This window comes from Herpailurus yagouaroundi, unplaced genomic scaffold, assembly GCF_014898765.1.
Source record: "Herpailurus yagouaroundi ecotype Mexico unplaced genomic scaffold, PumYag 213, whole genome shotgun sequence".
Lineage (NCBI taxonomy): Eukaryota > Metazoa > Chordata > Mammalia > Carnivora > Felidae > Herpailurus > Herpailurus yagouaroundi.
The window spans coordinates 610,338-624,671 of record NW_024412444.1 but is presented as its reverse complement, the minus strand read 5'-3'; the positions used below and the strand labels follow the sequence as shown (position 1 = coordinate 624,671).

Genomic DNA, 14,334 nt, shown 5'->3' with positions numbered 1-14,334 from the left:
AAAACCCATAAAATGCCTAGGAATAAACCTAACCAAAGAGGTGAAAAATCTATACACTGAAAACTATAGAAAGCTTATGAAAGAAATTGAAGAAGACAGAAGAAAGCAGAAAAATATTCAATGCTCCTGAATAGGAAGAACAAATATTGTTAAAATGTCAATACTACCCAAAGCAATCTACATATTCAATGCAATACTATCAAAATACCACCAGCATTCTTCACAGAGCTAGAAACACAGTCCTAAAATTTGTATGGAACCAGAAAAGACCCCAATTAGCCAGAGCAATCCTGAAAAAGAAAACCAAAGCTGGAGGCATGACAATCCCAGACTTCAAACTATATTACAAAGCTGTAATCATCAAGACCATCAAGACAGTATGGTACTGGCATAATAAAAGACACTCAGATCAGTTGAACAGAATAGAGAACCCAGAAAGGGACCCACAAATGCATAGCCAACTAATCTGACAAAGTAGGAAAGAATATCCAATGGAATAAAGACAGTCTCTTCAGCAAGTGGTGCTGGGAAAACTGGACAGCGACATGCAGAAGAATGAACCTGGACCACTTTCTTACACCATAGACAAGAATAAACTCAAAATCAATGAAAGACCTAAATATAAGACAGGAAACCATCACAATCCTCCAGGAGAAAGCAGGGAAAAACCTTTTTGACCTTGACTGCAGCAACTTCTTACTCAACACATCTCTGGAGGCAAGGGAAACAAAAGCAAAAATGAACTATTGGGACCTCATCAAAATAAAGCTTCTGCACAGCGAAGGAAACAATCAGCAAAACTAAAAGGCAACCGACAGAATGGGACAAGATATTTTCAAACGACATTATGAGATAAAGGGTTAGTATCCAAAATGTATAAAGAACTTATCAAACTCAACACCCCAAAAAACAAATCATCCAGTGAAGAAATGGGCAAAAGACATGAATAGACACTTCTCCAAAGAAGACATCCAGATGGCCAACCAACACATGAAAAAATGCTCAACATCACTCACTAAGGAAATACAAATCAAAACCACAATGAGATACCACCTCACACCGTCAGAGTGGCTAACGTTAACAACTCAGGCAACGACAGATGTTGGCGAGGATGCAGAGAAAGAGGATCTCTTTTGCATTGTTGGTGGCAATGCAAGCTGGTGCAGCCCCTCTGGAAAAAAACTATGGAACTTACTCAAAAAATTAAAAATAGAACTACCCTCCAACCCAGCAATTGGACTACTAGGTATTTATCCAAGGGATACGGGTATGATATTTCAAAGCGGCACACGCACCCCAATATTTATAGCAGCACTATCAACAATAGCCAAAGTATGGAAAGAGCCCAGTGTCCATCGATGGATGAATGGATAAAGAAGATGTGGTGGGTGGGTGGGGGGGTGGGGGGGGTGTGTGTGTGGGTGTGTGTGTGTGATACACACACACACCCACACACCCACACACACAAACATTGGAGTATTACTCGGCAGTCAAAAAGAATGAAATCTTGCTGTTTGCAGCTATGTGGATGCAACTAGAGGGTATTATGCTAAGCAAAATTAGTCATAGAAACACAAGTATCATAAGACTTCACTCATACGAGGACTTTAAGATAAAAAGGAGATGAACCTAATGGAAGGGAAGCAAAAATAATACAAAAACAGGGAGGGTGACAAAACATATGAGACTCTTAAATATGGAGAACAAACAGAGGGTTGCTGGAGGGGTTGCGGGAGGGGGGATGGGCTAAATGGGTGAGGGGCATTAAGGAATCTACTCCTGAAATCACTGTTGTACTATATGCTAACTTGGATGTAAATTTAAAACACACACACACACACACACACACACACTATGATACCATTTGGGTAAAACATGCATTCATACTGCAATATACCACTTTTTCTGGAGAACTATCTCAAATACACAAATAGGCCAAAAAAAAAAAAAAATGTATTGACCAAACAGATAAATGCAGTTATTCTTACAGTGGTGGCCAACAGGGATTTGGCCCAAATAATAAATGTATATAAAGATTAAAGTAAGCTACTGCAGAATAAGGTATTAATATTTTCTTTAGTAAGGGAAAGATATTAAATATGATTGCCACCCTAACTGTATTTTCCAGATCCTGATGCTTTGAGAGAAATTGTAGAAGACTTCTTATATCTAAAGATTCTGTGCTGGATAGAATAGAGTTTATGCTATAATTCAAAATTCTTGAGGTTTAAAATCCACACAGTAAACAAACACATTCATTTGAAAACAATCTATGATTACTGAAAATGATTATGTTCTCCATTGTGCCCAAATCATTCATGCACCAGCCAATGCGAGGGTGGGTAGAAAGAAGAAAGAGAGACAGCTCTCATCTTCAAGCAACCTAGAGATTAATGGAACGCACACATTCAGATCTGAAAACATAACGGGATACATGTCATGAACTGGATATACAGGGAGACACAAGAGCATACAGGAGATATGGAAGGAAAGGAGGAATTAAGTAGACAGAATGTGTGTTGTGGGGAAGAAGGCAATGATCCAGGCCAAGGATACAGGTACAAGTGCAGGATAAAAGGGAACATAAAGTAAGGCACCTAGGGGCACAGTTGGTTAAGCATCCAACTTTGGTTCAGTTCATGATCTCAGAGTGTGTGAGTTTGAGCCCTATTATCAGGCTCTCTGCTGTCAGCACAGAGCCCACTTCGGATCCTCTGTCCTCCTCTCTCCCTGTCCCTTCCCCACCCACCCCCTCAAAAATAAAAAGGGAACATAAAGGACCCCACTTGGATGTGGGTAGTATAGTTGAAAGAGAGCAGGGAGACAGAGCCAGACTACGCCAGGCTTCAAAAGCCAGGGTAAAGAATTTGGATTTTATTTTAAAGATACTGGGAGGTCACGCAAATGTGGTTTTAAACACAGGACTGACATGGTAAGTTCTGTTTTTGCAGAAGGATCTTCTGACTGCAGGGCGGAAAATGGGAGATAGGAGTAGTAAGCTTGTCAAAATGTAATCTGGGCTCCTACACTGTGGAGGTGACAGCGGCACAGAGAACTGGAGACAAAACAGGTATGGTTTGGATTCAATTGATGGAGAAAATAAATATGTTCAGCTGTCCCGGCTGGAGAGAGAGGAACTTGGCAAATTTCTTTTAAGTGTGTCTTGTTTTAATGTTAACCATCTTCTTTTATAGATTACAGTCCTTTATCTGTATCCCCAAATCCAAAAAGCTCTGAAAATGGACAGGAGTTCTGTACAATGGCAACAAAACCTGATTTGAATTAACAGGAGGTTGGTCATCTTGCCCTATCCTGTTCCGAAAGAATATTCTATATACTGCACTGTAGAAATACCAGCATCTGTGAATATGGGGTACAACTGGAAAAGACAGTAGGTTCGTTAGGTAACAGATGCTGTATGTACTATGCTGCCTTTAAAAAATCTGAATTCAGCAACACATTTGGCCCCAGGGTTTCTATGAAGAATTGCAGATGGTAAGTTGGCCATATTCACTTTCCAGATTTAACGGTCGCTGAGATCATGCTGATACCCAACTCTAGTGACCATACAGACCATAAATTTGTACCTGTGTTTGGTAGGGGAGGTGGGATATGGGAAAGTCAATTATTATTCTTGATTGTGTGATTCTGGAGTAAGGAATGCATATGTGCATTTTAATGGCTGACCTTTAGACACGCATCAAGTAAGAGTAGAAGCATTCACTTTCAGGGAGTTTTCTTGCCACTATAGATCAAGTGCTACAAGCCTTAACCTCATGTATCCATTCCCCTGGGGAATGATACTTGTTTCTAACAAGCTGTCTGCTAGAAGCGGCCAGAGGCATCAAAAGGAATCAATCCCAGGCCTCTATCAACATTCATTCATTTTTTAAAAATATTCATTGGCACAGCACTCTGCTAGGGGATTTGGAGACAATAAATGACATGTGATTCCAAACTTTTCTCAAGGAAGTTGTTCCAAAGAAGATGTTTCATAAATGTTTGTTAAAATAGTAAACTAGATATAAAGAGAATGTAAGTCTGTAACATTAAATACGAGTTGAGAAAATCAGGGTGCTAATCGCTTTGGAATTGAGAGCTTGAGATCAGGGAGAAAATTGTGTCTAGGGAAGCAACTGCTTTTTTTTTTAATATATATTTTTTTAATGTTTATTTACTTGTGAGAGAAAGAGATAGAGAGAGAGGCATGAGCAGGGGAGGGGCAGAGATGGAGACACAGAATCCGAAGCAGGCTCCAGGCTCTGAGCTCTCAGCACAGAGCCCGACGCGGGGCTCGAACTCACAAACCATGAGGTCATGACCTGAGCTGAAGTCAGACGGTCAACCGACTGAGCCACCCAGGTGCCCCAGGAAGCAACTGCTTTGATGCACACGATTTGGATAGACAGCTGGAAAAAAAAAAAAAAAAATCAAAGCCTATCTCCCTGACTGTCCAGTAACAGAATTCCCTACTAGTACCTGCTGGGAAATATCATTAATTAACTTCCCTTATCCACCAAGCAATTTGTGGAGTTACAATTGTGTTCATTTTCAGAGCAGCACTAACCTAGAATCAGCCTCATATTCCTTGAGTTGCAAGGACTGTAAAGCAAGGAGGTTCTTGGTAGTTTTAGGCACTTTTTGCAGGATTGGAGAATATGGACCAGAAAGGTCTTACCTTCAACGCAAGAAGGCTGAGCCCGAGTTGTGCCAGCAACCTGTCCTGGGAAGCAGGAACACTTGACTGTTTGCGATCGCTCTTCTATGCGGTTCTTATTACAGCACCTGTGCACAGCGACCACCTCACAGGTCCCTTCCTTGATTTGGTGGTGACCTGATGGATTAAAGGGGGAGAAAAACAAACGCGGCACTGTGAGGGAAAAATGAAGCTACCACATAGACGAATGATGCCATGACTACATTTTCTAACTTCCTGTTCTATGTTTAGGAATCTTTATAACGTTTCCCTTTCATATAATTTCAAATATATATAAAGGTGGTATGAATAATGCAAAAAAAAAAAACAAAACAAAACAAAACTCCTATGAACCTGTGGTAGTCAGAAATTCAGCCCCCAGGACCTTCAACTCCTAGTATCACTGCCACAGCTAAATTAGGTTATTTACATGGCAAAAGAGATTTTGCAGATATAATTTAAATCACTAGCTGGTTAGCGGCACCTGGGTGGTACAGTCTGTTAAGTGTCTAACTCTTGAACTTGGCTCAGATCATGATCCCGGTCAGTGAGTTCAAGCCTCCCACTGGGCTCTGCACCGATGGCTCAGAACCTGCTTGGGATTCTGTCTCTCCCTCTCTCTGCTCTCCTCCCACTTGCACATGCATGCTCTCTCCCCTCTCCCCCTCAAAAATAAACATTTAAAAATTTAAAAAAAAAATACTTTTTTAACATTTATTTATTTCTGAGAGACAGAGCACTAGCATGAGCATGAGCAGGAAAGGGGCAGAGAGAGAGGGAGACACAAAATCCAAAGCAGGCTCCAGGCTCTGAGCTGTCAGCACAGAGCCCAATGTGGGGCTCAAACTCACCAGCGGTGAGATCATGACCTGAGCCAAAGTCAGACACTTAACAGACTGGGCCACCCAGGCGCCCCTAAATTTTTTTTTTTAAATCACTAACTGGTTGATCTTAAGAGAAGGAAATTATCCTGGATTGTCCAGATAGGGCTGATGGGATCACATGAGCCCATGAAAGCAGACAAATGAAACAGAAGGGGAAGTCAGATTGAAAACAGAAACACTCAAAGCACCACCGCTGCCTTAAAGACAGAGGGGTCAAAAGGCAAGAAAATGGTGACTTCAGTCCTACAACCACAAGGAACTGAGTTCGGACAACAAACTGAATACACGTGGAAGCAGATTCTTCCTCAGAGCCTCCATAAGTAAAGCACTCCTGCTGATTCTTTGATTTTAACCCAGAAGTCAGACTCTGAGCAGAGGAACCAGCTAGTGTGCCAAACTTCTGTCCTACAGAAATAAGCCCCTCAACTTGTGGTCACTGGTCACAGCAGCAATAGCAGAATAATATAATACCTTATGTGTACGTTCACCATTGTTAACATGCAACCCTATTTGCCTTGTCATTGCCTCTCTTTCATGTATCTTTCTGAACCATTTGAGAGTCAGTTGCAGACACGATACCCCTTTACCCTTAAATAACACCTGAGAGTGTGTTTTCTAAGAACAAAGACATTCTCTTACATAATTACCAAAATCAGGACATTTGATGCCGATACAATGCTATTACATAATGCTATTATATAATCTACAGGTTTTCCAGGTGTCCTAATAATGTCCTTTATAGCCATTATTCCCCCTGTTCAGGATCCAACCCAGGGACCTATGATGTATTTCGTTCTCACATTTCTTTAGCCTTCTTTAATCAGCTAATACTTTTCAGCCTTTATCTTCCCTAACCTTGACATTTTTAAAGAATACATGCCAGTTATTTTGTAGACTGTCCCGCAATGGTTCCTATGGCCCTGGTCAAGTCTTCAAAGATTTCAACCCCAGCCGACAGCTAACTGCAATCAGACAACCCTGAAGCAGGTCCGCCCAGCAAAGTCACACCCCCATTTCTGATAATGAGAGAAGAGACTGTATGAAATAAAATTTGTGGGTTGTTTTATGCTTCTAGGGTTTAGGCTAATTTGTTACAGAGCAATAGATAACTAATACACTAATTCTGGCTATACCAGGATTGGAGAGACTTACCTCTGCTCTGATAAAAACAATGTAAACAAGATTGTGGAGGCAATGTGTAGAAATTATTAATAAAAGACAACCTTTTCAAGCCCCCTTGAGCACTCTCAATTTTCACACGTACTATTTACATATAAATCGTTCCGTGAATTACAAGCAATCTCATCTACTCATTAAAACAGGTTTCCCCAAAGACTGTCAGGGGCTAATGCTCTGCTTGCTTTCTGTTGTTTGGTACAGGGCCTTCCAATCACAAAACTGGCTTAAAAATCTGAATTAGGCAATGTTTTTAATCGATAAAGTTAGCCCTTCCACAAAACAACCTCTATATTATTCTGACAAGTTTCTCACCCTTCCTCTGCATACTGTGCTAACTGTCGGTGGAAGCAAACTTCAAAATTACTGGCAAGAACAAATACTAAGGCAAAGTTTCATTTGTAAAACACATAAAAGCAGAACCAGTTCCCAGAGAATCAAACCACCATCATGAGAGAGAGTTTTCAATCCACTACAGAAGAAAACATCAAGTGATTACAACTATAAACCTAATTAAACGTATACAACAAGAATGCGGATTTCCCATAGGTAGTTATACACAAACTGTAAAAATTAAGTAAAAGTAAATCGTAATTACAATGTGAGGAAAGGAGCATGGGAATTTAGTGCTGAGTAAGCAGAAAAATAAGGTCTTCGAAGAGTTCATGAGGAGCTCCTGTCTCTGGTTTCCAATTGCAAGCAAACACAGTCAGGTCAAACATTCCCTGAATGGCTAGCCATGTAGTTGGGGGGGGGGGGGGCAAGGTGAATTTATCCTCAGTCCTCCAACAGTGTCTTCCCCTCCTTGTTGGCCACTGTTGCCATTTGCTCAGCTGCCACAACAAAGTACCACAGGCTGGGTGGCTTAAGTAACAGATCAAGATGCTGGCCAATTCAGTTCCTGGTGAGAGCTTTCTTCCTGGTTTCCGGCAACCAGCTGCCTTCTCACTACGCACTCATGCGGCAAAGACAGTGCTCGGCTGTCTCTTCCTTTTTTTTTTCCTTCCCATAAAAACACCAACTCTCCCTTATGACCTCACTTACCCTTTATTACCTCCTGATAGACTCTGTCTCCAAATATAGTCACATTTGGCCATTAGCGCTTCTACATATGAATTGGGTGGGGGGGACACAAATATTCCATCTATATAAGAGCCATCATGCATTAATTAGATTTTTTTTTAAGTTTATTTATTTAAGAGAGAGAGAGATGGAGTGAGAGTGAGCATGAGCAGGGGGAGGGAAGAGAGACAATCCCGAGCGGGCTCCGCTCTGTCAGTGCAGAGTCCCATGCAGGGCTCGATCTCACAAACCGTGAGAGCATGATCTGAGCCAATATCAAGAGTCAGAGGCTTAACTGACTGAGCCACCCAGGCGCCCCACAGTAATTAGATTTTAAATGACCCTAGAGAGCCATGAAGATAGCACTTAACCTCCTTAAGAAAATAAAGGAAATGTGTTTTAGCAACTTAAAATAGTTGAGAAGTGATTTGGACATTTACTAATATTATAGTTGCTTAGAATTTTGCTGCTAGTTAGATAACCATCCACAAATACAAACAGATTTTTTTTTCCTTTTCACAAACTTGTCTCTGAATAATCAGCTTGCTGGTCTAGGATTTTATTCACTTATACAGACCACTGACTATTGTACTTCATTGATTTTTAAGATACATATTTTTCTCATCTTTAACATTTCAGGAGCTATCACAACTGATAGCATCCTATCACTGTAATTGGCAATGCTTTTCTTTCTCAGAAATACACAAAACAGCAGTCTGTCTCACAATTGATGGTCTTAGATTTGATAAAATAGGGTAGTTTGCAGGCACTGTTTTAAATTCTTTAGAAATACTTTCCTATGTAATCTTACAAAAATGCTATGATGTGGGTACTATTTTCATTCCTTTTGCACGTTTAACAAAATGTACAAACATTAATTTGCCCAAGGTCACACAACTAGAAGTTGAAAAATAGACGTAAACCCAGGCAGTGTCTGGACTGTCAAAGTGTGCAGGGGAAAGGTAGGAGCTGTAGTTAACTACTATTCCACTAAGTGGCGCCAAAATGGCATCTCCACCTCAGCCAATCACAGGAAATGGCTCAGTCTCCCTCTGAAAACATCTTTCCTCCATGAGGACAGTGTCTGTGGGACTCTATACAGTCACTAGGTCTAGTTGTCTGTGTACTGATAACACTGGACTGTGGTCTTGGAGTAAGAATAGCCCTCATTTCTTTATAACCTACAGTTTCTGGCGGAGGCGATAAGTCTTCAGAAACGAGTTCTTAAAAGTACTTAAGGAACGAGAGCAGAAGACAGGAATCCATTGTGAGCTGGATGCACAAAAACCACAGATTGTACTTGCTTGAGCAGTTCATCTTGTATTAGCCAGGGCTCTAAGAAACTGGCTCACGTGCTTATGGAAGCTGAAAATTCCTAAGATCTTTAGGGTAAAGGCACTAAGATGGAGATTCCCGGGAGCCAAAAGTTCAGTTCAAGTCTGAGCCCAAGGGCTTGATGAGACCCAAGAGAACCCATGTTGGCATTCCAGCTCAACGAATGGAAGGCTCAAAACTCAGCAAGAGCTGATGTTTCAGCTTGCAATGGCAGGAAAAGATTAATGTCCCAATCCATAGTCAGGAATAATTCCCTCTTACTCAGGGGAAAATCAGCCTTTTTGTTCTACTTAGGCCTTCAACTGATTGGATAAGGCCCACCCACATTAAGGAGGGAAATCTTGACTCAATCTATCAATTTGAATGCAAAACTCCTCCAAAACACCCTCAAAAAACACACAAAATAAAGTGTGACCAAGTACCTGGGCAGCCCATGGCCCAGTCAAGTAGTTATATAAAATTAGCCACCATAAACATCACACGACTATGTAGTGTAGTCCTGTTACTTGGGGGGAAAAATGAAAGCTTTTAAAACAGACAAGAAATTTTCATAGTAAACTCACTTTTCTAGAAAAGTACAGGAGGGATGCGTTGCACAATAAGATTGGGACCAACGAGTGGCCACTACCAATAAATTCACTTAAAGATACATCTCCCTCTTCAGCAACAGGAAACATTTTGGTTGGGGATCCATCTTGAAAACTAAAGTAAATATGTATACATAAGAGAGGTTGCAGCTGAAACTTTCCATATGGGATTTACCTTACTGTTTCAAGGTATGAACTGGGACAGGTAAGACTAAGTTATCCAGGAGTAGAGCTGTTCTCTGAAGAAAAACTGGCCGAAGAAAAAACAAAACTCTTATCGTCTTGATGCTGTCTCTTAATCCCTGTGAGCTGCTAGGCCATTTCCCTGCCAGTTTTGTCTGGGTAGGTAGAAGGGAAGATATTTATTTCTATTTATTTAACCAACACGTGGATACAATATGCTACAGACTAGACACTGTTCTCAGTGCTCTTGAAGACATATCTTCTAACTGTGGAAACTTGACATTGTTCCTTGATGCCTTTCCACACTTCTGACCTTGCAACCAGGTGGGGTGGCATACTTTTTTGGGGGGAAAATAAAAGGTGACTTAAGATACTAGCAAGACCATAAAATCTAAGATACGCAATTCTTCATTCACCTGAAGTTAATGTGGACATCATCCAACGTATTATGATCATTCTTAAAACATTAATTTACTACTATGCAATTGCTATAGAAGATGGATTAAACGTATGTGGAGAGGAAACTGTTTAAATGCTTATCTTTTTTTCCTTATGAACTATGCTTTTTAGAGACGTTGCGAACAACAAAGGAAATGTTCATTTGTCTCAATGCAGTGAAGGCCCTTCCGCTGTTCAGGAGAGAAACTACAAAATTTCATTTGCAACAGAAGTTCTTTCGCTGAAACTATTTGAAAGCCAATAGAGACACAGGAGGCATCAGATGAGAGTGATGTGCTTCCTGCTATTATTTCCCTTGGATCGTTTTCCTTTTGTTCAAATCCCTTTTCCCCCTTCCTTCTCCTGCCTAGCACAAGAACATACACCCTTAAAAGGAAGCCTCACACTCCAGTGGTCTTCTTAGAAGGCATCTATTTGAGTGTGGTTTTCTCTGTGGCTTTCTCATCCTTTCTCTCCACGAAAGCACGACAGAGGAAAGAGGATGCTGAAAAGAAGAATTCATGGATAGAAAGCAGACAACGAGGCAGTGGCTAGTCACCGCCTTTGGAAAACATGCTTAGTATTTCTGATTGTGGTTCTCCTACATTTCTCAACTTTCTCCCCCTATGCCTGCCCCAGCTTGGCTTTCAGTCACAAAGGGATATGTCATAGTACCGATGTAAAACAATGGTAGCCATGGGACTAGCTGGGCAAGTTTGGTAACTTACTTGTGGAGACAAGTATCTTCTGAGCTCACACTAGGCATCAGGCCCCCTGCTGGCAATGACGATAGAACAATAAAGCCACATGACCTGTGGTTTTAACAAGTAGAGAGACTTGAACAAAATATCTCACAAGACTCCCAAGGAGGAAATGGCCTTCTCTTTAGCTTCTGGTAACGACAGAGGGAGCCATGGCCTCGCAGTCAGAATTGCTGAGCTAGGATGCTACCTTGCAGACTTGGGTAATTCCAAGGAGGCTCTCACTCTCATTTTCTCAGACACAAGGAATTTATTATCGACATCACACGATGGTTATAAATCTTAAACTGCTTAATGAACATAGTGAACTACTTGAAAAACCATGGATGTTGAATAAATGACTTGTTTTTGTTGACACATTTATTCAATAAATATTTGTTGAGAATTTACTCCGTGCTGGCACATGCAAACAATGCTGAACAAAACAGGCCCCCAAATATCCTCTTCCGCAAGGACTTTTCATATTTTAGTAATGAAAGAAACACAAAGCAGGAAAGATACAATTGAAAATGGGGAGGGCCTCAGAAACTAACATTTGAGCGAGAAATTAAAGCAGTAAGAGAGTAAGTCCTGAAGATATCAGAGGGAGAGAGGCCCTTAAAGCTAGAGCTATGTGAAAGAAGGAAAAATTAATAGTAGATGCCAGAGAAATAATGGAGGGTGAATGGGCAGATTATAGAGGGCCTCATGGGTCACTGGGGGCTTGGGCTTTTACTTACAATGGGGTGGGAAGTCGCTGGAAATTATGAACTTAGAATGACCTGATCGGACATATATTTTTTAAAGATCTACTATGAGCAGAAAAGTAAGGATGAAAGCAGAGACATAGCACCTGCCCATAGTAATCCAAGGAGAGGTGATAATAGCTTGGACCATCATAGCAGTGGAAATGATAAGAAAATGTCAGGTTCTGGATTTATTTCGAAAGTAGAAGGGACAGGATTTGTTGATGGCTTAAATTTAAGATGTGAGAGGAAGAGAGGAGTCAATGCTGACTCCAAAATTATAGAGCTGAACAATAAGAATAGTGGGTTGTCCCTTAAATAAATGAGTGAAAAACTAGGAGCTTGGTTATTAAGTTTTAAATGCCAATTAGATATTTAACTGAGGAAGGTCAAATAGGCAGTAAGACATTTGAGTCTGGAATTCAAGAGAGAAGTCTGGTTTTCAGATGCACAGTTACTTACCACTGGAATATAGGATGATGGTATTTAAAGTCATGGCACAATGGGGCGCCTGGGTGGCGCAGTCGGTTAAGCGTCCGACTTCGGCCAGGTCACGATCTCCTGGTCCGTGAGTTCGAGCCCCGTGTCAGGCTCTGGGCTGATGGAGCCTGTTTCCGATTCTGTGTCTCCCTCTCTCTCTGCCCCTCCCCCGTTCATGCTCTGTCTCTCTCTGTCCCAAAAATAAATAAACGTTGAAAAAAAAAATTAAAAAAAAAATAAATAAATAAAGTCATGGCACACTGGATAAAATCTCCAAAAGAGTAATTGCAGCCAGAGGGGAAAAAAAAATATTTATGCGTTGAGTTTGGAAGAAGAGAAAAAATAGGCAGTGGCCTTAAAAGAACCAAAAGTGAATGCATAAGGTCAAAGAGGTGGGTTCAAGATGGTAACAGAGCAAGATCTTGAACTCACCTCCTCTCACAGACACAGCAAATCTACAACCACGTATGGAGTAATTCCCTCTAAAAGGGACCTGAAAAACCACTTCAGAGAACATCCACAACAAAGGATAAAAGGACAGCATTGAGACAGGAAGAGGCAGAGACATGAACTCACCAGGAAAAAAATCATCCCAGCCTCAGTCCCTCACAACCAGAAGACATTACAACGGTACAGAACTTTTCCTTGAGAAGCAAGGGATTCGATCTCATCAGACACCAACCCTGCACAGGATAGACAAGCCCCCAAATACCAGGCTTTGAAAACTGATGAGGATTATGTTCAGGAGAACTATCAAACTGTGGGGACTGGAGACACTGTGTAAAGGGGCTCATGTGCACAATCACTTGACCTAGAAACCAGCTCAATAATACCAATCTGAAAAGCACATGCACCCTAGACCACAGAGATCCACTTACCAATTGTATAGTGTCTGTTACAAAGGCAGCAGACAGCAGAGACTCTCCACAGAAAATAAGACACTGGTGGGAGCCATTTTTGTGATCTCAGTCTACCTTATTAATACTGGCACCGAATGGGTGTCATTTTAGAATTCTCCCCCTAACTTGCTAGCACCAGTGGATAGTACCACTGAGAGCTCTGCCCACAAATGCACAGAAGCAGCTGCTGATGAACCCCAACCCTGGACCAGGGGCCAGACCCACCCACCTAACATAGGAGGACCAAAATATTACAGCAAATATTAATAGGCATAAAGGGAAAAAATAGGCAGTAATACAGTAATAGTTGAGAATGTGAACACCTCACTTACATCAATGCACAGATGATCCAGACAAAAAAATCAGGAGGGAAACATTAGCCTTAAATGACACATCAGAACAGATGGACTTAGCAGATATATACAGAATCATCCATAGAAAAGCAGCAGAATACACATTCTACTCAAGTGCCCATGGAACATTCTCCAAGATATATTCCATTTTAGGCCACAGAAGAAGTCTCAATAATTCAAGAAAACCGAAATAATATCAAGCATCTTATTTAACCACAATGGTATGAAACCAGAAATTAAATACAAAAAGAAAACTGGAAAAAACACCAAAACATGGAGATTAAACAACATGCTGCTGAAAAATCAGTGGGTCTTTGGACAAAAAATAAATTAAAAAAATACCTAGAGACAACTGAAAACAAAAATATGATCAAACAAAATCTACAGGATGCAGCAAAAGTGGTTTCTAAGAGGGAAGTTCATAGCAATGCAGGCCTACCTTAAGAAATAAGAAAAATATCAAAGAATAAATCTCCCTTTACATGTAAAGGACCTAGACAAAAAAGAATAGGTAAAGCCCCAAATTAGTAGAGGGATGGAAGTAATAAAGATCAAAGTGAAGAGAAATGAAATTGAGACTAAAAAGATAAATTATATTAAAAAAATACATTATTGTCAAGTTAGCTAACATACAGGGTATAGTGTGCTCTTGGCTTTGGGAGTAAATTCCCATGATTCATCACTTACATACATACACCCAGTGCTGTCCCACCATTTGCCCTCCTCAATCCCCATCACCCATTCCCCCCCCGCCA

The 14,334-nt window shown here is 40.8% G+C and overlaps 1 protein-coding gene across 3 annotated transcripts in view; it reads right to left on the bottom strand.

Moving 5' to 3' along the window:
* The window catches only part of TAFA4 (TAFA chemokine like family member 4), a 177,859-nt gene that overhangs the window by 22,331 nt on the left and 141,194 nt on the right, over positions 1 to 14,334 (bottom strand). For all 3 annotated transcript variants that reach the window (XM_040454485.1, XM_040454486.1, XM_040454487.1), the window contains exon 4: positions 4,679 to 4,834. In XM_040454485.1, coding sequence (XP_040310419.1) covers positions 4,679 to 4,834 — 156 coding nt within the window. The remainder of the gene's footprint in view (positions 1 to 4,678; positions 4,835 to 14,334) is intronic.